The sequence below is a fragment of the Drosophila novamexicana genome, unplaced genomic scaffold, assembly GCF_003285875.2.
Source record: "Drosophila novamexicana strain 15010-1031.04,08,12 unplaced genomic scaffold, DnovRS2.1 tig00000009-arrow-pilon, whole genome shotgun sequence".
Lineage (NCBI taxonomy): Eukaryota > Metazoa > Arthropoda > Insecta > Diptera > Drosophilidae > Drosophila > Drosophila novamexicana.
Window position 1 is genome coordinate 4,075,744 of NW_020824766.1, and position 24,355 is coordinate 4,100,098.

General features: G+C 42.5%; 4 protein-coding genes across 4 annotated transcripts; 2 read left to right on the plus strand and 2 right to left on the minus strand.

The window, feature by feature from the left end:
* Positions 1–5,279: 5,279 nt before the first annotated feature.
* On the minus strand, positions 5,280–9,441 carry LOC115768512 (interaptin). The gene is made up of 4 exons (XM_030713101.1): positions 9,313–9,441; positions 7,201–9,261; positions 7,013–7,141; positions 5,280–6,131 (listed from the first exon to the last, which is right to left on the minus strand). Exons 2-4 carry the CDS (start codon positions 9,244–9,246, stop codon positions 5,892–5,894), a joined length of 2,415 nt encoding a protein of 804 aa, XP_030568961.1. The 5' UTR covers positions 9,247–9,261; positions 9,313–9,441; the 3' UTR covers positions 5,280–5,891.
* A 257-nt stretch (positions 9,442–9,698) lies between these two features.
* Positions 9,699–15,256, plus strand: LOC115766725 (alsin homolog). The gene is made up of 5 exons (XM_030710686.1): positions 9,699–12,328; positions 12,391–13,003; positions 13,065–14,204; positions 14,802–14,953; positions 15,019–15,256. The coding sequence occupies exons 1-5, from the start codon at positions 10,015–10,017 to the stop codon at positions 15,240–15,242; spliced, it is 4,443 nt and encodes a 1,480-aa protein (XP_030566546.1). The 5' UTR covers positions 9,699–10,014; the 3' UTR covers positions 15,243–15,256.
* Positions 15,257–15,281: 25 nt separating this feature from the next.
* Positions 15,282–17,816, minus strand: LOC115766734 (pyruvate kinase). The gene is made up of 2 exons (XM_030710699.1): positions 17,198–17,816; positions 15,282–17,137 (listed from the first exon to the last, which is right to left on the minus strand). The coding sequence occupies exons 1-2, from the start codon at positions 17,694–17,696 to the stop codon at positions 15,675–15,677; spliced, it is 1,962 nt and encodes a 653-aa protein (XP_030566559.1). The 5' UTR covers positions 17,697–17,816; the 3' UTR covers positions 15,282–15,674.
* Positions 17,817–21,691: 3,875 nt separating this feature from the next.
* On the plus strand, positions 21,692–24,182 carry LOC115769077 (endocuticle structural glycoprotein ABD-5). The gene is made up of 3 exons (XM_030713793.1): positions 21,692–21,740; positions 23,634–23,704; positions 23,772–24,182. The coding sequence occupies exons 2-3, from the start codon at positions 23,693–23,695 to the stop codon at positions 24,180–24,182; spliced, it is 423 nt and encodes a 140-aa protein (XP_030569653.1). The 5' UTR covers positions 21,692–21,740; positions 23,634–23,692.
* Positions 24,183–24,355: the final 173 nt, after the last annotated feature.

The following is a 24,355-nucleotide window of genomic DNA, read 5'->3' on the forward strand; positions in this document are numbered from 1 at the left end:
GTGTGTCGAGGATAGTCATTCTTTCTTGTCTCTTATTTTTATTTGTCTGTATATATACATATATATACTTTTTTTTTGGTTACTTTATAACAATTCGACGTTGTTGTTGTTGCTGTTGCTGTTGCAAATTAAATTACTTAGTTGGCCGTAGCATTAACTGTAACATTATCCTTGGATGAATGAAGCGGTGCCACAACCGCCGAGCCACTAGAGGCACTCTCTGTTACTATTACTACTATTATTGCGGTGCAAATGTTATGGCCGTGTTATATATAAGTTCCACAGGGAATGTCCATAACACTGTTATGGGCCCTAAGGGCAGCGTCACGTTGCTGATTTGATGGGCTTGGTGGGCCAATGCAGATGGAGATGGAGTTGGAGTTGAAGTTGGAGCTGCAGATAGGAGAGAGATCGGAGATAGAATTAAAGCTGGTCTGGCGATCGGCTGTTGATAAGCTGAGCAGAACTGGTAATGCGTGCATTGACCGCCGCAGCCCTGAAGATGGAGCTAGAGCTGAAGCTGAAGCCGGAGCCGGAGCTGGAGCACAGCTGACGTAAGTTGAAATTAAATTTGAGGCAAGAGCGAAGCATATTGGCCCGTTTGACTGGGCAGTGAGTACAGTTAACCTCGTTTAAGTGCGCCACGCACAGCCTGATGGGCAGCCAGACAGGGGACGGGAAGCTGGGGAGGGGGACAAGCCGAACGGGCGTGCCAGTGTAAGTCCAATTAACAGTACCCCAGAGTGCCCAGAGAGACGTCGCTCTAACTATGTGTCGTGCCTGTCGCGTCCCATCCTGAAGGAAGTCACAGTTGACTTGGACGGCATTTGTCGCATGCTCCTGCTTATAGCTCTTATAACTGGTTCTGGCGACCGACAGACCGAGCAAGCACAACCAACTAACCAGCCACTCAACTAACCAAGCAATGCAAACCAAACCAAACCAAGCAACACCTAAGCTTAGAACCGGCAAGCCGGCATATACAAGTTTATAGCGGATGCGTAAACGCATTTGGCTCAAATGCCGTTAGGGCCTTTGACTAAATTGCATGGCCACGGACAGGGCCCATTCGCCTTCGGCTGCAGCTCATATGGCGACGGCGACGGCGACGGCAATTGTGACTGCTGCATTTGCATGCGCAGCCAGAGACCAGCGCCAGGGAGCGCATTTCAAGTAACGAGATTTGCCATTGACTTGGGCGGCTTGAGCAGTGTTAATGCATTACGAGAGCAAATGCCGCCCAGATCGCCAGCCCCATTTGACGTAATCAACACAATGGCCCGAAAATGTTGTTGGGTCATTGAATTCTTGAATGCGTATCTATGAATCTTAACGGTTTTCTTTTAGTGGCGCGAGATCAATGTACCTGCCTCTGCTTCTGTGGTTGAGCGTACGTTCTAGTATCATTCGAGCTGCTCTCATGCCCTTTTGTGTACGAGCCCCATTGATTAAATAATCCCAGCAAAGTGACGAGCACAGAAGCTAACGCAATAGCATCTAGCTGAAGCTCAAATACGCTTTCCATTGAAAACACGATTAAAGTCGAATAACCCCGAAATGGGAGTCACGAAAAAAGAGCAGGAATCGCTTCTAAGGTGAGTGCATTGACGATGTGTGTGGATGGAAAGATTTTTAAATTGATTTTTATTTTTATTAATATTCTTGTTAGGTTTTCTTTATTAATTGAATTAATAAACTATATGGAATGGACAAAAATCGATTTTAAAATAAAGTAAAAGTATCATTAAGTAGAAAGTTAAACTTGTTAGAGCCTGCCACAATGCACAAGATAAGCACATGCCCATGTGGCTCAAATCTGGGAAAGAGCATTACGCAATAATGAACGATGTAGAGACTACGTAATTGTTTTTTCTGATCTACAGTGAAATGGCTACCGACTCATCTCTCATCTCTCTATTCACAGGCAATTATTTTGGACGCCTCTTCGTGTGTAGTTGAACTTTAAATGCTTTGGAATGATTGTATTGAATTGGGCCAAATTGTTTCAGCAGCGTTGAGAAGATTGAAATGTGTGTTTTTCAGTTGTTGTTATTTTATATATCTTTTTTGTTTCTTGCCTCAAGCGATGATATGCAAGTTCATTGGGTTGTTGTTGGATTCTGTGATTGAGTTGCTGAGGGGAATACGAGAGGGTGTCTAAAAGGCTTCTTTAATTGTGATTTATGTAAAAAGAAAGTGAATGTATGGCCAAGCCTATAACTTGTTAATTGTTTACTAATAAAAATAATAATATTTGACAGATTTAATGTTTACTGTTCTTCGATCCGTTGATACGCCCGATGATCTGGCAATTAAATGGTTGAATAGTCAGCAGCTTAGTTTAAGCGTCTTTGATCGCTGTTCTATTTAAAGCTTCAATCACGATTTCCTTTGGCATCTGGTAATCCAAATCATCTTTTAGAGATCTGTTTTGTTCGGGCTGCCATTCTCCCCCGTGGTGCCAACCATTGTATGCAAAGGCTCAAAACGTGCGCTAAATATAAAATTTAATATTGCCGCTTTACATATGTGTGTTTACCACTCGTACTTTAAGCCAAATGAAGATGGTCTGCTGCTTCTGGTCTCTTCTGGTCTGGTCTGGTAGGGCCTGGCCTGGTCCCGGCTGGTCTATTCTGGCCATCAAGCTGGCCTAATGGGCGCATTTAGCTAAAAGCTCAAAAGTTCAAGTGCCTTTTGGTTTGGGGTTATTTGCAGATTTTTTTATGACTATTTTTTGTATCTCAAAGATACAAGTTTATTTATGGGCAGCGCCAAGTTCACGATCCTCTAGCCGTAAAGTGCAAAAAGTGCATAAAATGCAGCGAATGACATTGCAACACCCGGCACAAGAAGCCGCATCAGCGTCCGAAACCGAATCACAGAATCACACAGCCACTAAAGTTGCAGTTTATATGTGCATACTGTCTGTGTGTGTGTGTGTGCATGAATGTGTGTGTGTGGGTAAGTTGAATTTAATGTAGTTTGCCTGCTAAATGCAAACGCACAGCAGCCACCGTGGCCACCGTCGCAGCTGAATGCTAAAAGGGTTTTGGCTTGGATTCGTTTATTTTATTTACTTTTTTTGCATTTGTATTTTTTTATTTATTTATTTATTTTTTTTTTTGTTGTGCTGCCCCGCGTTGATGCGCCTCATTAGGAGTGGCTGGAAACCAGTTTGAGGGGCACAGATCCCAGACAATTGACAATTTAAACGAATTTCTTTCAAACACAGCACTGACATGGCCCAGGCACATATGACGAATAGTCACTCGCTGCTCCGCCGCCTGGGGCCGAAGTTTACGCATGAGAAATGCAGCTCAAGCCATTTGGCCACCACCACAGACGGGTGGCTTGTGGCTGGTGACTGGTGGCTGGTGCCAGGAGGTTGGCGGAAAGCGGAAAGCGGAAGGAGGCAAAAGGAAGGAGGCAGGAGGGCCCAGCTAGAACAGACAACCGCCTGTATGAAGTGTCATTCATCTGCCCATAAACGCATTATTCAATATACTTGTGTACTAGGCTGGGGTTGGAGCTGCATCAGCCAGAAGACGCGAGAGTTGGAGAACTGCCGCAGCTAGACAAACGAGTGATCGGCAGACGAACAACAACGACGACGTCTGACTAAATGCCTCATACTGTGCTGGGGTCTTGGCTGCTGTTCCTGCCAGGCACTTGGCCAGCTTTCTGTCCGTCTGTCTGCCTGTCTGTCCGTTTGCCCGCTTAGTTTCAAGGTTAACAAGTCGCATTTGCAATTTGGGAGTAGCACTGCGACCAGACGACCGACGACCCTTCGACTCCGAACCGCATCAATCGCTTTGGTGAGAATTAAATGTTTATGGCCTTAGTGTTTGCCCAGAACCAATTTAATGAGCGACCCGACCAATGCCCGATCTCCCAATCCGTGTAGACATGTACAGCAAAAAGCACTCTCCATCGAAGCAATTGATACCCTTGGTGAACACCAATCGATGGCAGCCATCTTTGTGTTAAAATGTTGCTGAAATTAAAGCCTAAACAGTCAAAAACAATGTTGTAAGCTTTAACGAATGAAGGCACGACAGAACTTGAGCCCTGTAAAAGTTAAAGTGTACTTAATTAGTTTTATAAAGCCTCTCATTAAAACTGTCCTTTTTGAAGCTTAATGAGTAACCGACCCTAAAGCAAAGTGCTTAAATTTTTAACATCCGTGAGCATAACTTGATTATTGAATTTCTATGCGATTTTCATGAATTTTATTTATACAGGATTAAATGTTATTTAAATAGGCTTAGAGTGCGAGTGTGATTGGGATTGTAGATGAGAAAGTGCAAAAACGAGACGACGAGAATGGTAGGGAAAGATAAAGAGAGTGACTCATTGCAGACAAATTAGCTATGATATCAAGGCCCAATTAGTGTTACTTGAGCTCATGCGAATCGTAAAGAAGGGTGATTCTGCACTGGTATTAAAATTATAATATTTTCGGACGACATAGTGTCAGAAGTGCGAGTACCCGCTGTGGCAAAGGGCAGTAACAAGCGGTCGGCAATAATGCGAAGCTGATCTATTATTCACCAGATTGTAAAAATGTAAAAATCACGCTTTCGTGTTGTGTATAAATTGAATGCAATTTATAAATGTCCAAGCATTGAATTAAATCCCAGGCCGCCACACGGCCACGATGTTGGACCGGGCATCTCTTAGCAGTTGGTGATTTTTCAAAATAAACAACCTTGAGCCGCCGCGGAGAACAATTGCCAGAGCAACAACAACAGCAACAGGCACAATAGACAACAACAGCTGCAGCAGCAGCAGCAAAGGATCCGCGGTTCCCCTTCAAGGCACTGGGAACGATGAAAAATTGCGCCAATTGAATTTGGCCAACGATTGTGCCTTGCCAGAAAGACGGAAGGGCGACGTTTGGGTGCAAATCTACTGGGCGGTCGCTTAGCCTTCAACGCATTTATCAATACCCAAGTGGCCGCTGCGACTATGGTACCTGGGCCACAACCTTAGCCACTACCAATGCCAATGTCCAGGACCAGGCGTTGACAATACTAAGCTTTATATATAAAACAATGCCGCCACCGCCGCTTAAATTTAAATTGTAAACGGTGGAAATGTGATTGGACTTGACATAGTCAACGGCTATGGCTCTCCAACTGTTGTGGCTTAGCATTATTCGAAAACATCTACAGATATCAATTTTCTATTCCTATATAAATATTTTTATTTTAAATATATATATATATATATATATATATATATATATATATATATGATTGAATAAATTTCTTACTAATTTTGTTAACTAAAGATAATTCAAAAAAACACATTATCATTTACAACATATTATTCGGGACATCAAAACTCATTGGAATTACACTAAAAGTTAAGTCGTTGAGTGAATAAAATTTGACGATTCCTCAAGTTCCTTTAAGAGGTTTTTTAAATATGATGTGGGTAACATTCGAACAAAATTGCGGTTTGACTTAGAAAAGGTTATAAATTTTGGAAATTTTAAAATATCTATACAAAATCTGACACATTCGATTCATTTTAATATTTCAGATCATTAATATATAATATATGGCTTCAGAATGTATTCAATTGAATGGGAATTGTAAAGGTTTTAAGGAAACCTCCTTTGAATTAAACCAAAACAGTGGGACTAGTAAGTGTGTTTAGCAATTAGGTGGGTTATTCATGTTGTTTTACATGACATATTCAAAGAGTTGCACATTTCAAACAATTAGATTAACGAACATATAGTTGCTTTTGGAAAGACGATAACACAAAAAACATAGAAATCAATTTAAGTACATTAAGTAATACGACAAAAAAAATGAAGCTAAACAAAAATATGCTAATTATGCTAATGACTACGTTACGGGATGTGACTGACATTTTGCGGCTCAAACTTTTTCGGCCACGGCGCGCAGCTCCTCCATCAATGATGGCACGGTCTCTTGCCTTGCCGAGGTTACCTCCAGATCGGCCAGCAGCTTGTTGAGATCCAGCACATCCTTACGGCAAGCGGCTACGCCCTCGCTTAATTGGCACAAATTTGGCTGGCTACGTTGACTGCGATCAATTAGCTCCAGTATATAGCTGTTGCGCGGACGACCTGTCTCCTGTGCAGTTTGCTGAATGAGCTGCGGAAAATAATATTTTATTAAATATTTCTTACAATTTAAAAGATAAGATATGGACTCAGTCCAAGTGGCAAAGGTTATAATTTCGTCATTAAGACATAAAATAATTAACATTCATTTTAACAATTTTTATTGTAATTAAGCAGTGGGTAGGTTATCTACTTTGTTTGTAAGCGTTTGTAGATATGCAACAGTTTGTATATATGTACACAGTACTCTTTTATTAAATGCATACCAAGTTGACTTTTTGCTGCGCTACAAATATTAATAAAAAAAATATACCCCTCCTTAAATGTCGTCACCATCGATACTCATGAATTCAAGTTGGCCTTGCAAGTCTTCTAAATTCGACAGTAAATGAAGTGTTACATTATTCTTATTAGTGTTTTATGAAATGGCATTTATATGTGTAAGTATGTGTTTGCTTAGGTATGTATGTAGGTGTTTATAAAAGGATGAATTCATGCATGAATATGAATGTACGCATGTTTAAAGTATATTTCTATGTACGCATGCATACATGCTCTCTTTTACAGATTTGTATGCAATTGTTATAAGTTTGATATTAAAAAGCTATGTTACCACTAATAAAATTAAACTCTTCTCATGCCCTTTGCGTTCTCATTCGATCTCCATTTCTAATACAAAATGTAATCTTATGTCTTTCTGGAAACACTCAGCCTACCCGCTGTCTAGTTTTGTTTTTCAATGATTTGTACATAAAACACACTCTGCCTCCCTCCTACATAAAATACTCGTGCGCTAGGTAATAGCACTTTTAATTATGTATTTATATGTAACAAAAATGTATGTTAAGGCTATTCAGACCTGGGGACGAGTTACCTCCTAGTTTACATATATAGAAAATATTCGTCGCTTACCTTTTTGTAGTCATCAATCAGGTTGGCAACTTCATGCGCCGGTTCCAGTGGTGTGGAATTCACCGTTGATTTTCCTAAATCTGAAACCTCGAAGCGAGCTCTTTCGGCGGCCAGCGTTAGCTCTAAAACCTTTGGAAGCAGTTAGAAAAATTGATAATATTAGAAAATACGATTACGAAATTGCCTACTTTGATTCTAGAAAGCGCTTGTTCGTATTTGCCACCAATTTTGGCTAGCCTCATTTTAAGGATAGGCAAATCCGTAGCAGCTTTTGCTGCGCGTAGTTCTTGTCGCAGCATTTTCGTCAGCTGCGGCCAATTCTTGACATGGTGCAGTTTGCGACCCGTTTCCGTTTCCAGCACTTGCAGCAGGGTGCTGTGTTGTTTCCTAGAGGCACATTCGCGCTCTTTTAGGAGCGCCTGGACTTGTGCCTGCAGTTGGTTTACGTTAGCCGCATCAGCGGCTTGTGCCTGTTTAAGTTTATGCAGTTCGTTGCTGTTCTGGGTTTCATGTGCTCGACTTAGCAGCTGCAACTGCTGCAGCTGCTCGTTTTGTTGCGCGAAGAGATTATTGAGCTGCTGCAGCTCATCAGCTTTCTGCTGTAGCTGCAGTTCCATTTCTTGTTCCATTTGCTGTGTGGCCTGCAGCGCTTCGAGCAGCTGCCTCCAATCGGCCTCCATTTCATGGGTATTTCTAATTTTTTCATTTTGTTGTTGCAGCAGTTGCTGTAACAATGAAACTGTTTGTTGCTTTTGCTTGTTGACTGCTATTAGCTGCTGCTCCAGTGTCTCAATGCGCTGCTCCAACACGGGTTGAACAGCCATCGTTTGGGTGCCCTCACTGATAAGTTGTTTGGTCTGAACCTGTTGCTGTTTCTCCTCCAACTTGGCCTTTGCATCATTTAGCTGACTGAATTGCAGCACATAAAGCTGAAGCTGTTCACGCAGTTTCTTTAGCTGCTGCTGCTGCTCATCGTTTTGGGTCTGCTGCACTTCCAGCTGCCGTTTGGTATGGTCACATTTGGTGCACGTCTCCGCGTATTGCTTTTGAAGTTGCTTAAGCTGTTGTTCTAAATTTTGCAGTGTTTGCTGCGAATCCTGCAGCTGGCTGGTGATTACTGCTTTCTCCGTTGTCAGATCCGTTAGTTGGGCGTCCTTTAGCGCCTGCTCCAACTGTTGCGCCTCCAGCTGGAAATTCAATTGCTCCAGTTGCCGCTGCTGTTCCTCGTTCTGTGCCTGCAGCTTCGACATGAGCATCAATTCCGTTTGCAGCTCGAGAAGTGCGTGTTTTAGGCTGCCTATTTCACTGGTCTTGGCAATGATCTCGTCATGAAAAGCCATCCTATAGTTGTGCATGGCATCAATGCTGCACTCGTTACTCAGTTTACGTTGATAGTGCTGCGTCAAGTCCAAGAACTCACGCTCTTTTAGAGCAAGCAGCTGCTCCTGTGTTTGCAACGTTTCGTTGAGCTCTGCAATGACCTGGCGCAATTGCTCGCGCTCCGCAGTGACACTGCGTAGCGTGGTCGCCTTCAGTTCCAGCTTGTGTGCCATTTGTCGATGTTCATCGATCAGCTGCTTGCACTGTCGCGTCATGTGTTTGTTCTCCAACTCAACGCCGGCCAACTGCCGCTGCAATTGCAGCTGTTTGCTATCATTCTCCAGACTCAGGCGCTCTATGTCTGCTAGTAGTTGTTTCTTTTGCTTACGCAGCACTTCGGTCAGCTGACGTTGATCCATTAGCCTTGCCTGCTGTTGTTGCGCCTCAAACGATTCGAAAGTATCCGCCGTGCCGCATTGCTGAGCAGGTGCTGACGTGGCTGGGCTCGTTGTAATAGCTTCTGCCGACAGACTACAAATTTCGAGCGCGGCGCATTTTGCTTGTAGGCGCTGCGATTCCTGTTGTAGTTTCTGGTTTTCCAGCATGTATTTTCGCTCCTGGGCATAGAGACGCTCTAGAGTTTCGAGGCGGTTGTGTTTTTGTGACTGTAGTTCTTGTTTATACCACTGCTCCGACTTGCTTAAACGTTCCACTTCGCTACGCGACTTTCGAAGCTCTTGTGAGACCAGATACAACGACTCCTGTGCTTCGTGTGGCGGATCCTCATCCTCCTCCTGCACTCTATGTTGTTGCCATGTCGTGGAATGATTTGTTGCATCTTCTATATCACTATTGCAGCTGAAAAGGCCAGAATCATCTGCCTGCGCTACGCCCCCTGAACTGTCAGAGTCCATGGCCTTGCACGAGACCTACAAACAGATTTAGTTAAGGTCGTATACTCAAGCATTTCTTATGCTCACCAGCTGATTTTGGTGTGTGCCAAAATATTTTTGTAAAGGTTAGTTTTATAATGGTAAGCACAAGGGGGAATCAACTACATTTTCGTTGCTGTAAACAAAAAAGACAACAAATTAACAATTTTTGCCAGCTGCGCAGCTGTTAATGCGGTCCCAATGTGACCATGTTCGATTTACTTTAAAATGCGTAAGAAAAATTAATACCATTGCAGCTTAAGGATGGACACGGTATTAAAATTGTTTCTGCAACTAAAATTGTTGCTCGCGGGGCTAGCGATAATATATATACAAAGATTATAGCCAATACAAACAAAAAACACATTCAATTTATTTGTTGTTGCAATACTCCATCGTAAGATTTTTCTTCTGCACCCAATTTTGCTAGGTAGTGTTTGATTTCTGATATTGGTATTACAAACATTGAAACGCTACGGCCACACTTGCTCGCGAAACCATCACAAATAAAAACTTATTGGTAATTTGCCAGTTTTTTAAAGCGCTACCATTTTAATCTCATTCCACAATTATCAATTCGCGCTTAAGTATCAGTTCAAAAATAGTCAAAATGTGCACCTAGACTACATTGAGCAGTTGGGCATAGTGCAATTACCATGTGTAAATAGGACTTAATAAGTGTAGCAGCAATTGCGTGTTACAAAAGGAAACCTCACAACAAAAACAAATACCAATCACAGCGGAAGAAACATGTATAGCTCCAGCGGAGCAGCCAGCTGCAATGGTGAAGCCTTCATCATCTATTACGAAGGGAACGCTTTGCAGCTGCAATGGAAGGGCGTGCCGCCACTTACACGCTCGCCCGCATTACGACTCTGCTCCATGGGTAGCAGGCGCAGCGTTGGAAACGAGGCTGTGCCAGGGGATTCAGTCCAATTTGATTCCAATTGGATTCTGCTGCTGACTGCGGATCAATCACTGTACTCTGCCAAGCTGATAGTGGCGCATAGTGTGCATACTTTAGAACTGACCCTGATGCGCACGGACATCGTTGACGTGGATTTTTGTCGAGGCAGCCGGCAGCTGTTTGTGGTGCTCGCCAATGGAACTGTGCAACGGCAACTAATAGCAGGCAGCTATCGCCCGAATGCTTGGCAAACACTTAGCTTTGATCCCCTCGAGCTGCACGATGAGGGCGTCTGCATGCGTCGCGTTTGCTGTTCCGAGCAGGGCGTCGTCTTTGTCAGTGTCAGGGGTGCCACATATGTACTAGGCAGTTGCGGCGAGGTGTTTAACGCTGAGCAGCCACGTCACATACGCCTTTGCGAGGAGGGTAAACAGCTGTTGGACCTGGCCGCTGGTGATGAGCACTTCGTACTGCTTATGGCACCGCATCAGTTGGCTGACGATGTGCTGCAGCTGCAGGAGCACATGCAAGAGGAACGGGGCTCACTGAAATCATTACACAGCGGCAGCTCGGAGCGCAGCTTTGCGGCTAACACGCGGCATTTACTTCATCAAGGATATGCGCTGCTCCACACTCAACTTTTTACTTTTGGTGCCTCCAATGGTGGCCTCCTGGGCACTGGTGATCATATACGACGCGCGCATGTTGCACGCCTCGAAAAACTCGATGGTATGGGTGTATGCAGTATTGCCGCCGGCAGGCAGCACAGTGTGGCACGGACACTGGACGGACGTCTCTATCACTGGGGCATCAACAATCGTGAGCAGCTTGGTGAGGATCTCAGTTCACCCATGGAAATCTGCTTGGCAGAGCAGCTAACGCCGGAGCAGCACACAGCACTTGAGGCCACCTGCGGCGATTACCGTACGTTATTGTTAAATGCCGCCGGGCAAATACAGACATTGGCCCAATCCCAGTCCAGCACCTATGCACAGACAGTGCTGCATTTACAAATGGGAGCCGCTTGGCCGCGGCAGTTGCGCCTGCTGCACTGTGCCGGTGGATACACACTCCAGAATTGCCGTCAATTCCAACGGCAATATCACTACTTCCTCAGTCACCTGGAATCGCAGCTGCAGCTGCTGCTCAAGCAGCGCCAGGCGGTGCAGACATTAATGATTTGGGAATTGCCTGCACTGGCGCCACTGCTGCTCAACTGGGAACGCATTGTGTGCCTAGTGGCGGCCACATTGCATTCTCTCGAAGGCTTCTATCGTGCGGACTATGTGCAGCCGGCGGATATATTGTTTATATGCTACTATCGTGAGTATATCGAGCTGTTTGAGAGCTACACGAGAGCCTACTGCGATGTTCTCTCCGTGAATGGCTTTGGCGAGGCGGTGGTCGCCATCTGCTTACCGCCATTAAGCACTCACAATCCGCTGGCGGAGCTGGGAGAGGAGAGCTACTTAACTCGCCTGTTTCAGCAGCCGTTTGGCATCTATCAGCTGTTCATGCAGTTCATGGAGTTGCTGGTGAAGACCCAACCCGAATACGATGAGCACCGTGTCGCCTGGTCAGAGTTTGCGCGCATGAGCTGTATTAGCCAGGAACTGGCCGTCAATACCAAAGAGTTCTGGAGCAGCAAGGAGTGTACGCCGCGCATTGCCCACCTTAGGCAACGTCAAAGACGTGTCATACTCACATCCAACCTGGTGCCGCTAAAACTAACCAACCCTGGCATTAGCATGTCCAGCCCCAGCTTTATACTCTTCTCTGACTTTCTGTGCCAGCTAGGCAGCCATGCGCTGCACACGTTTCCACTGAACGCATTGTGGGTTTCGTCGAAGGGCGAACTAGAACTGAGCATCGTTACGCCAGAAAAGAGTTTTGGTTTGATAACCAAGAAGACTGAGTCACGCAAGGTTTGGCTTGATCAACTACAGTCGAGTATTGTGACCGCCTTGGGGCGCCCTTTGGGCAGTCCAGTGCCCAGTGTACGTTCCACCGCCTACGAATATAGTCGTGAGCATCCAAAGTATGCAAGGGTTAAGGCCTGTGGCACCTGGCGCAAGGGCGTGCTGCATGGCAACTGCTATTTGGAGTATCCCGATGGCAGTGTCTATTGCGGTGAGATGCACCACGGCGTCATCGAAGGTGAGTCTATCTCTATCCAAATTATATTACATTACAACATAATATTCATTAAATTTTTGCAGGCTATGGCAAAATGGTCATTCCCTCATCAGGTGTTTACGTAGGTAACTTCAAGGGCGGCCGATTTCATGGTTATGGCGTTTACGAGCTTAATGGCAGCGATGCCCACGACAGCGAGATTTATGAGGGCAACTTTTACGAGGGACTCTTTCACGGTCACGGCATGATGCGCAATAATCGCTACATTTATGTGGGCGAGTACGTGGCGAACACGCGCAACGGCTACGGCGTTTTGGAGGATCTGGTCAGCGGTGACAAATATATGGGCATGTTTGCGGACAACAAACGCTCTGGATCCGGCAGTTGCATCACAAACCGTGGTGACTACTTTGAGGGCAATTTTGCGGCCGACGATCTCTGTGGCAGCGGTGTCGCTGTCTTCGAAAATGATTACTACTACGAGGGTGAGCTAACGCTCCAGGGACCGAATGGCCGGGGTGAATACTATATGCCCAGCGGCGATGCTGGCAATGCGTTGGGCGCTAGTGAGGAAGACGATGATAATTATGAGCTAATTGGCAACAAAATGTTTGGCCATCTCGGTGGTAGCTGGGAGACGGTGCGCATACAAACTGGAGAGTTGGCGCTTAATCGACGCTTTCCAAAATTTCCCAGGTAAATAAGACTATCACTGGTTGGTAATTCCCTAGTATCCTTATTTCACGCTTCATTTAAGTACACTTGGACGCATGGTGGTGGACCACAATCGCAAATGGCGGGCATTGTTTAACAACTTTGAGGCGGATTTAGCCAATTGCAGTGCCACGGCCAGCTCCAACAACGCCTTGGCTAGCGTTTTGGGTGGAACGCTCAAGAAACCTACAAAAACCACGCTAAGCACGGCACAGATGTGGAGCTGCATAGCCATATATATGAACAAGCAGCGTTCTCGAGATGCCTCAAAGCCGGGCAACTATTTCAATAACATTCTACTTAGTCTCCCGCTGCCACCAAAGCCGGCTACCCAGCCTTTATTAAACAGTACCCCGACATCTCAGGCTTCGTTGGTAACTGGCAAGCAGGCTTCTGCACTAGACTTGAACAGCTCGACGCCACGTCGCATTCACTCGCAAGAGACGTTATGCAGAAAACTAGACAATCTACAACGTTCGGATAGCTTGCTTTCTATTGGACATAACTCTACAATAGATACAAGAAGTTTGGTTAGCTTTGGTATGAACGAAAGTCTACTGGATCGCAGCTTTAATGGAGAGTCAGTGCCTGGTAATCTGAGCAACAGCTTTGGCAGCGTGGCACACAACAACAATAACAACATATCCAAGCATAGAAACAATAGTAACTGCTCCATCACATCGACAACCTCCACAAGCAGCACAATGCTGGAGCAGGTACCAAGCTTTGGCATGGCGTCCACCCTAAGTGAACACGATGTGAGCTGCATCCGGCTGTATCTAGAGCAGGCCTTCAAGGATCGTTATCATCCGCTGTATGCGCTAAATGAGCGCATTGCCAATTGTTTCCATTACTCGTACGGATATTGGAAGGTGAAGCCCACGTCCATTCTGGCCAAACAGGCGATGCGCGAATGGGAATCTATATCCAGGCGTATGTATCGTTTTGTTCGTAAAATGTTTCCCGCCTTGCCCGAGGATTACTGCCATCTCGAGAGCACCAGGGAGGTGATCTCGCACATAACGCTTCTCTACCCATTGGTGCTATCCGAGGGCATTTACTCAACTCTATTTGTGCTCTATGCCAACAAATACAATCGCAAGGATGAAATTTATAGACAGAACTTAAACCATGCCGAGAAGTTAAACGATGAGGAACTGGTCCAGCTGCTTGGTCATGACAGGTAAACAAATGTATTAATAATGCTTATTTTCTGTTTACTTTTCATGCTTGAGTGCAATATATATACTTATGGGTAGGTTCTCAGTCCTACAATTTGTGTGTTATTTGTATAATGGAATTTTTTACCTGCTTAAAAAGTGCGAGGTCAGCTTAATTAGTTTTTGTATTGAAAAATATTAATTTTAAAGATAATTAATTTTTTTCAAGATTTAAATTGAACCAGCTGGCTACAAATGCATAGAGAAATTTTATTGAAAATTGTCAATCTGAAAAAAAAAAAAACAATGTAATAACCTATGAGCTGCCACATATAGCTAGAAATTTAGATTCGAAATTCCGTATAAATTGGTAAGTCCTAAGTTCTAGATGAACCTCGCAACTTGAATCTACGTGTACTACATTTCAACGTTTAGTGAACTGATAGCTATAGTTAAAAATAATTTGTGGGCTTGTTAATTTGTGGCTTTGTTTCTACTTATCAGATTGTGCGAACAAAGTGCCTTAATGACCGTACCTATATGTATATGTAGCCAAAAACAAGTCTTTGCCGCTGACATTTAACTGCTTTTCATTGAATTATTTTTGATCTGATTTGCAGTTGCCTCAACGCTGTATTGCTACACACGAAATTCGAAGAGGCCGTACAGACCCTGAAGCAGCTGCAGGAGAAATTTAGTCCCCAGGATATGTTGACTGTGATACAGCGGAGCATGGAGTTGCTATCGGAGGCATATGGGCATGCCATGGCAAGTGAGTATAATTAACTAAGCTATCGAATTAGCGATCCATTCATTTTATATTCTATTATATTGCAGCAAATACCGCACAGCTCAATGCGGACAACATGATACCGCTCTCCATGCTAGGAATGCTGCGTGCCGCTGTGCCGCATTTGGGCGCTGAGCTGGCGTTGCTCGATGATCTGACGGGTGGACCCAATTTTCAGGCCGAAATGAATGGAATGGCTGGCTATTGTTATACCACCCTGAAGGCTGCCTACGAGCATATAACAATTCGTGCGCTTCAGCGGCTGCCCTGAACTCAAGCTCATATTAACCTTGTTACAATTGTTATGGCTTTTTATGCAACGATCAATTTAAATGCTAATTTATGCTTATTGCCACGTGCACACCAAAGTAAGATAATATTCGCGTAAACGTTATATACCCTGTATATAGAGAAAAAGAAGTGCAACTATCCTCATAGGCATAGGATTAGGCTTGTTATTTAAATGTACAGTCGTCGGAGGATTTTTGCAGTGATCGTATTATATCGATCTGTTTATAATGTATGTACATGTATATTTCTATAATACAACATATTAGATAACAATTTAAGATTAACACATTCCGAATCAATACATGATTTCTCGTAACAAGTAATTCAATTTATGTTTGTAATGTCTGAATTCTGTCACTGGAACTTCAATTTATGCAATGATTATAGCCAAGATAAACTTTTGTGCTAATCGCTAATGAGTATATATATAAATGCCCTCCATATCATTGCAAAAGACACACTCTGTATCCTGTGGGAACAGGGACCCGGATAGGTGTTGCACAAAGTTAATTTTATCAAATTTATAGATAAGATACTTTTCCGGGAATGTTGTCCCCGACGAATAGTTATAAACCAATATGATTTGATCGCCTTGATCGATAATCTTGCGTGAGGACAAATAGGCAAGGGCAAGGATTGATTTGCGAAAGGCATTGCGTCGATGGTTGACAAAGTAGGTGGTGCGAAATGGGAGCATGGTAACATTATGATACAGGGATACATAGTCCTCAGCGGAGCGCATGTGACTGACAAATAGAATTGGCGCTTTCGGGCGAAAGTGAGAAATCTTTTGCACCATACGCGTGGTCACGCCGCAGACAACAATGGCTTTGGCATTCACCTCCAAGGAGGCGGTAACAACGGCTCGTGCCAGGCCATCGGCACCCGTATGCGAACTGTCGCAGTGGGGCATCTTAGCCAGAGCCACCGGCAGAATCTGATCGAAAATAGCGTTCTGCCAGAAGCTGAAGTAAAAGACCTGCCGGGACTGATTGCACTTGACCACATATTTATCCGGATAAAAGAATATATAGTAGTAGTGGGCGGGATCAACGCGCAGATGCTGCTCATTTATGGGCCAGGTATCAAGTAGGATGGGCTTTTTGGCCTTACGTGCCAGCTGCAAGACACATTCGGCATTAGGACACATACGCATAATATCTGGCACTATGGCTGGCTCCGCCAGCTCAACCAGCAGGCCATCGTAGCGTTCAGCGACCCAGTTCAGTTCACCATCGCAGCCCTCAATCTCGTTCAGCACGACCCGGGCGTACAGTCGGAGATTTTCACACTGCAGCGATGCCATGACTTTCTCCAGATTATTTATATACTGGACAGTGCCAGCAATATAGGATACCACCACATTGATACCCACCTCGCGGGCAAATGTTAAATCTTCCACCTCCTCGTACGATAAGCGACACTTACTGCAGCGTGCCGGGAAGAGCACCGGCATAAAGGAACTCAGCGTGCCCCCACGGCATACGCAACATTTGAGATGGTCCTGGCGTACGGTGCGCACCATCAACTGTATATCTTCCCCAATGAGGATGATATCAAACTGACGAACATCGGCGAGCAGAAAACGGGCATTCACATAAATCATATCCGCTCTACTGTGCAGGGAATAATTGCGATCAGCAGTCAGGATAGTTTTGTATCCCCTTTTCATTTCGTAGGTATCGCACTCCTCCATATCCAAATAGCCAGTGTATTGTTGACGCGGCGACAACTTGGCTATAATGGTGGAGGTAACAGGAAAACCAAACTCCTTCGAGACAGCTATCTCGGCTTCGCGCAGCTGCACAATTATATCCTGATTTTCCCGTAGCGGTCCACGAAAAAGATCGATTAAAAAACAGCGTATGCCGGAATCTAAGTCATATAATGAAATTTTGTAATCCTTAGCTGTGGCGCACTATCCAATATACTCACGCAAATACATATACAGATTCTCATCGCATTTCCCGCAACCCAGCTCAATGCACTTGCCGTTCTCATTTGTATTGAGGGTTTCCGGTACGTTGAGTATCTGGTAGCCAGCAAAAAAATTACCCCAACGCTCTTCATCAAAGGGCATTTGGCATATATCCTCGCTGATGCTCTCGTACATTTGCAAATCGTCGCTAAAGCTATCGACGCCCGGCACATAAGACATTATTTTCAGGCTGTGAATTGATGTCAGCCGCTTCAAGTCCTCGGGATTCTTATGAAGACTGCCATCATCATCCTGGCCGATCAGATCTATGAATGCCTTGCGGCGCTGCAAGGAAGACAACAGCTCCTTAGCTCTGAGTACCTTATCCACATCGACCGCGACCACTTTGAGTCGCTGGCAAATATTTTCGATGACATCTTTCTTCTGTTTGATACTGAGCTCGTTATCTTTGGATGTTTCGGATATCTCTTGCACGTCTGCCTTCAATTCGTCCATATTGATTTAAGCAAATTGGCCAAAAACAAATACAATAAAAAAGTACAGCTATTAAAGCTCATATATATGATCACAACTGGATGTAAGGCACATAGTTTTACAAATATATACTTTATATTCAATTCGAAAACAATATCAGTGAGGTTAAAAAATTTGATTTATATTTCAAAATTAAAATAGCTTTATATATATATGACAGCAAATGTGTCGGTCTTAAGTTTTGGTTCCGGAAGCTGGCTTAGGTCTTTGATTCTTTACATTTTTGATGCAGTTTTCAATAAAACTATAAACCACTCAAATTATTTATAGTCAAATAAACATTAAAATACTTTTAAGCCTGAGTCTATTGATAATGTGTAGAAAGGGTGTAACAGTTGTGTGTATATGCATTAGTCAGAAGGCAACAGATGCGATCCCCATGGATTTTTTATTTTCCTACCTAGTCATATCTGTCTGTCTGCTTGTTCAGCTCAGAGACTAAAAAGTATGAAATACTTTACAAACGTCGCTCAAGCTCAAGTTTATATCAAAAAATCGATTTCGAATCCACTTTTTATCACGTCTTGAAGCTGTTAATGCCTACACTCTGTTAGTTTAGCTCTCATTTTGTAAGTATATACAGATCAAAAATTATTACATTTTATGATACCTTCTTTCTAAAATTTAAAAAAAAAATTATTTTTTTTAGGCAAAGTTCTGGGCTTTGGCATTTACACACTTTAAGCTACCATATAAATCGAAAAAAAAACGAGAAAGAAGGCTATCTTCGGCACGCCGAAGATCTAATACCCTTGCAGACCGAACCTTTTCATAATGCTTATAGTGCTTTGCCCGTATCTAAGAAGCACAGGGAAAATAGTTAATGCCAAGTTTGGTCAAGGTATCTTGATATACAAAAACGGTTTTTAATTAAAAACCTAGTTTTCGACCGATCGTTCCTATGGCAGATATATGATATAGTAGTCCGATGTAAATAAGATTTTGCAAAAATGAAGGGAGCATAGTGAGATCTTTAAATGCCGTGTTTAATCAAAATATCTTGAATGAATTAAAAAAAAATTTTCCATACAAATTAATATTCGACCTATCGACATATGATATAGTGGTCTGATCTTTATAGGATTTTGCATATATAAGAGGAGCATCGTAAAACTGATAAATGCCGATTTGGTCAAGACATCTTGACAAACAATTTTTATTTTCATACAACTTAATTTTCGACCGATCTTTCCTATGGCTGCTATATGATCCGATCAAGCTGGTTTTGACATATGAGCTGCGTGCAACAAAAAGAGGGACTTCTGCAAAGTTTCATAAAGATAGCTTTAAAACTGAGAGAAAAGTATAGAAACGACAGACGGACAGACGGACATGGCTATATCAACTCGGCTGTTGATACTGATAAAGAATATATATATACAAAATCAGAAAGAGACTTTAATATTTTTAAAGAACCTAATATATTAATTGATGAAATGAAAAAAAATGTTTGCCTTTAGGCTTGGTTATTCCTTGTCCAATTCGGTTTAAGGTTCGGTTCATGGTATATACACAATAAATATTATTCATAAATTCAGAAGAACTTACTGCAATTTTGTATTGGTTTCGTTTGATTTTTGTTAATTTCCACCTTAAAAAGAAACCGCAGGTATAAGATGTTCGTTTTGTATCATTCTTTGTGTTAATTTGTTTATTTCCGAAATTTATTTGTATGCTTTGTGAAGCGAGATGTTAAATTTAGCAACGCGTCAAGTGAAATGTTTACAATGTGAGAGAAAGTTAAATGGAAGCTGGCAGTACGTATAACTGAGCATTTTCCGATTTTCCAGCGGCAACAGCAGCGCACTTGAGCACCAGCAGTAGCAGAGTCAGCGGTAACGGCAGCAGCCCGGCAATCCCGCAGCAGTAGCCAGATCATCCGCCGCCCGAAAACATAAACATACGAAATGTTTAGAGAATAAAAATTCATATTCCAGGCGAACATTTTTCAGTTTGTAGGTTTATTTTCTTCTTGTTTTTCCCTGATGATCTGTTCGTTGGACTGTTTTTGCTGTTGTTGTTTATTTTTGCTGAGAACTGACAGATACACGGGCCGCTCTTGGGTGTGGCCAGTGCATGTTTAGCCTAAACAACGGCAAGAGAATTCTGTCTTCCTTTTGCTAACTAATCAGTCGAGTGCAGGCCGCTTGAACTTTGACGTGAACTGCAGCCGTCGGATGTGGCACTCTGGCTGGGAATGGGACTCCTCCCTAATAAGCTATTTTGTCCGTTTTTAGAAACAATTTCTATGCCACAAGACGGCAGCACTAGCTGCGGCGGCGGCGGCGGCGGCAGCGGCAGCGGAAACGTGTGTGTGGGTGGAGATGATGTATAGAGGTGGGGTCATGTAGGGACGCGGTCGGTATAGGGGTAGGCTGCTGTGAGACCATGGGAGGCCAGCTGCTGAGCATCGAACATGAATTGCCGTGCTCGTGGATCGTTCGTGCACTTGAGTTCCGGGCCGTTCGCTCGCTGGTCGGTCCATTTGGGCCTCTCGCTCGCACCGTTCCCGAAAATGTTTTCCATCTCTTACAGTACGTTTCGTTTTGTGTCGGCATTTCAATATTTTTATTTTTCTTAGTCTTTTTATACTTTTTTGTTTTGTGAATAGAATTTTTCAACAATTTGGCTGTCCTAGAGTTTTCAAAATTTTGGAGCGTAGGTGCAGTGTGTCGCGACGCGTCAGCCTGTGCGGATCGGTGCTCTATAGTTTTTTGTCTAAACTCAAGAAGAAAAAATAAGGAATATTCAAAAATATATTCAAAATAATGCATAAAGTTAAGGAGATCAAAATAGCAGTTTGTTGCGTTGCGCTAAATATGTAAACCGAAAGTGCTTCATGAATGTCAGGATATTTGGTAGGAAGTGTTTCTGTTGAACTACGGAAGTGGGCGCTGTGCTTGTTGCCAAGTTGCCATATGCACATATATAGACCACATATACGTGCACATACGCCGACGCTCATACATTCATATATGTAGACAATTTTCGGCTTTCCAATATTTTCACTCAACTCTGCTTTGCCTTTGGCTAAAAATATTTTCCGTTAAAAACGTCGAAATATCCAAAAGGAATAAAAAAAATAAATGAAAGAAATAAAAACATCCACTCGTCTCAGTGCTGCCGCCTGTTTTTCATAATTTTTCATCTTTATTTTATTTATCGTATACATGAATTTTTGCTCTCAAACTTTTGCCAACGCGTTGCGTTTCTCAGTGGATTTCGCATGTCGTCATTTTTGTTTACCCCCCCTGCACAAAAGTTCCCAACATTTTCACAATTTTCACAATTTTTCGCGGCCTTTGTCTTTGGCAGTGGAGCCGAAGGCATAGAGCTGCCTAATGAAACAAATCACAATTTAATAGGCACAGAGCGTAGTTTACAACTTCCTTGACTATATATATCTAAATAGATAGTACGTGAGATTCATATGTAGAATCTATGTACATATGTGCGGCATGGGAAGACAGCTGTGTGCTCTTTGGCAGATGTCATGCTGCGTATGTGGGGGAAGTCCATAAAAAACAAAAACGAAAATAAAAAATAAAGAAACAAACCAGCGCACAGTTATAAAAATAAAACTATTTTTGTATGGCATGCTTTGAGCAGTCGATGATCAGAATATTTCGGCTTTTTGCGAACAGGCAGCGCAGAGTCTCTTGGCACAGTTTTCCAGCCTCGCCAGTCCATGCATAAATCAATCATGGCAAATTCAATTAATTCAATTCAAATACGAATTTAAAGCTTTTTTTCTAATCTAACAACCCAACGCAATGTGCCTTGGCAGGGTCTATATGAAAGTATACATAAGTTGATTGTATGGCATAATAATCTATCTTTGATCTATAAAGTTCTAGTCGATTTGTCTTTTTCCGCTTACTGGCGTTTTATTGAGCAACGACAGGAAAGGGAAAAAGGCGTATTTACTATGAATTTGTTCAACCAATCTGTTTAAAAATCTATTAAAAGAAAATAAATTTTAATCATACAAATAGAGAACAACTGGTGAGTAGCCCTTTATAAATATTTTCTCAAGTGCATCCCTTAAATACTTATATGCAAATGTTTTGTAACCCGCTAATCAAAGCAGACATCTTAAACGACGCATGTCGACAATTTTACGCCAAATCTAATGATTCATTTTAATAATGAATACATTAATCTCCGCCCTATAAAGCATTTTATGCGTTCGTTTTGCAAGGACAATATACTTGAGCAGCACTTTATCATATTCAATCATTTAAATTTCATATATATATATATATATATATATATATATATATGTATATAATATATGTATATATTGTTTTTTCATTAAAGCTTTTGATATATAGATACAGAAATATGTGTCTATGAAAATATTATTTATATTCTTTTTATAACATACAATTATGAATTTTGGTCTTAGATCTGCCGTATTGACGTTTCAAATTTAGTTTTCAAGCATGCACAGTAATCGATTTATATATTGAGTTTGAATGTTAAAAACAAATGTAGGGAATACTTGCCTTAGATTTATAACCATATGTTTGAAATATTTCTAAAAATAAACCAATTGTGTATCTGGAACAATACAGTTTCTATAAATATGAATTAATTGTTTTTTGTCTGTGACTAACTCCCAAATTTAATAAATAAACTTAAGTATAACAAATTGAACGTAATTATACTTCAGTTTCAAATAAAAAAGATAAAAAACCTGTAAATTACATATTTCCAAAAAATATAGCCGATCGATACTGCCATAAAGCTAATATATATGCATACATATTAATAAATTAAAACACACTTATATCTAAGTAATATTTCCAGTTACCTTATACATTATATATTGAAGGCTATGCACATTGAAATCGCTGCATATATAGTATGTCTTTATAAATATATGGAAATATAAAAATGTGTATATTTAGTAACATACCACCCCCAATCTGAGGCGCTGATATTTTTGTAGCATTTCGAATGAAATGAAATTAAATGTATAATTTATTGTTGCATAAACAAAAGGCACGAAACCGAATCGAAAATCGAACCAAACGCAGCCGAAGCGCATGTGGCACCTTTAAGTATTTCGATTTGTACTCGGCCCCAGACCCCGCTCTCACCTCGAATATCGCCCTGGTTTGGCCTGGTCTATGTGGAACGCATTGTATTTTGCAGGGGCTGGAAAAATTAGTGCTCCCGCACGAGCTGAGCCAAAAATAACAATCGGGCGGTGAGGGCTCAAATGTTAGAAAATGTGTGGGGGGATGGTTGGTGGAGGAGGTGAAGCGGTGCAAAGAAGCACAGATTTGTTTATAGTTTTCGTATAAACAATTGGCAATTGAGAAATCGCTTGTTCGAGAAAAATCGAAACAGTTTTTGCTGAAAAATGACGAAGATGGTTGCGAAATTCGTGAGCATTCAATAATTCCAATTCTATACAAAAAGTTCAAAAACTAAAAAGAAACCAAATTGAAAAGCTGAAAATAAAAACGTTGGGGAAACAATGCATGCAGAAATATCGGCGAACCGCATCAAACCATAATCATATAATCATGCTAAATAATGAATGCAAGCTGAAGCGCAACTGGGTTGGCGTTAAGAGCAAAGTAAACAAGTGCATAAGGAATGCGAGAACAAACTGAATATGAATAGCCAGGAATACTCATAAATACCCGAGTACTTATGGGCTCTGTGTATGTATGTATCTGGCCGGATGATCTGAAATTGATCGCCAGAAATTGTAAGGCGTATACATGCAGTTAATTGATATGAAATTAATTCTTAGAACGAGTTTCAGCTTACAAAAATTTTGCGACTTAATGTATGTCACAAGCGAAAACCGGTAAGGATGATGACCACAAATAATTATTTGGGTTTTTTTTTTGTGATTTTGGTTGGCTTGCCCTTTAAAAGGCGACTAATCGGCTGCAGAGGCTCAAACCGTAGAGAGCAGCGGCACAAACAGCAACAGCATGTTGAAGATTGTAAGTAGACGCAAATGTTCCATTCTCCTGGTTGCGTCCACTAATGCGTCCACTTCCTTTGGTGCAGTTACTTAGCATTTTTGGCCTGTGTCTGGTTGGCGCTTTGGCCGCGCCCGCCGATGTCGATCATACGAGCACAACGGTGCCGCCAGTGGCTATTGTGGATTCGGGTCAGGAGAAGCATGAGGATGGCTCGTATCATTTCTTTTACCAGGGCGAAGATGGCACGAGGCGCGAGGAGACGGCCGTGGTGCAGAATGCAGGCACTGGGGATGCGTTCCTCGAGGTGAGCGGCACCTATTCATATTTCGATGCCGACGGCAAGGAGGTGGTGGTGAACTACAAGGCCGATAATTACGGTTTTGTGCCCGAGGGAGGCAACATATTGCCACAGATAACGCTGGCCGCCAAGCTGGCCAGTGAGCAGAGGTACCCTCTTCCCGATACGGACTATAAAAAGCCGCCGCAAAACGAATAAAAAGTAATCAAATGTTGCAAAGAAAATATTAGTTTCTATGCCTACAAATCATTAAAAATGGTTAGAAAGATTATATTGGTGTTATGCAAATGGAGGAAGCAGGCTTTTTCCATTCTCTTGACCAGCATCAACAGCCGAGTTGATCTAGCCATATCCGTCTGTCCGTCCGCTTA

Coding starts and splice junctions, on each gene's coding strand:
- LOC115768512 (XM_030713101.1), bottom strand. CDS start 9,246: ATGGACTCTGACAGTTCAGGGGGCGTAGCGCAGGCAGATGATTCTGGC. Junction 7,142..7,200: donor AAGCGCTTTCTAGAATCAAA/GTAGGCAATTTC, acceptor CTGCTTCCAAAG/GTTTTAGAGCTAACGCTGGC. Junction 6,132..7,012: donor TGATTGATGACTACAAAAAG/GTAAGCGACGAA, acceptor TATTTTCCGCAG/CTCATTCAGCAAACTGCACA.
- LOC115766725 (XM_030710686.1), top strand. CDS start 10,015: ATGTATAGCTCCAGCGGAGCAGCCAGCTGCAATGGTGAAGCCTTCATC. Junction 12,329..12,390: donor GCACCACGGCGTCATCGAAG/GTGAGTCTATCT, acceptor AAATTTTTGCAG/GCTATGGCAAAATGGTCATT. Junction 13,004..13,064: donor CGCTTTCCAAAATTTCCCAG/GTAAATAAGACT, acceptor GCTTCATTTAAG/TACACTTGGACGCATGGTGG.
- LOC115766734 (XM_030710699.1), bottom strand. CDS start 17,696: ATGGACGAATTGAAGGCAGACGTGCAAGAGATATCCGAAACATCCAAA. Junction 17,138..17,197: donor GAATCTGTATATGTATTTGC/GTGAGTATATTG, acceptor TATATGACTTAG/ATTCCGGCATACGCTGTTTT.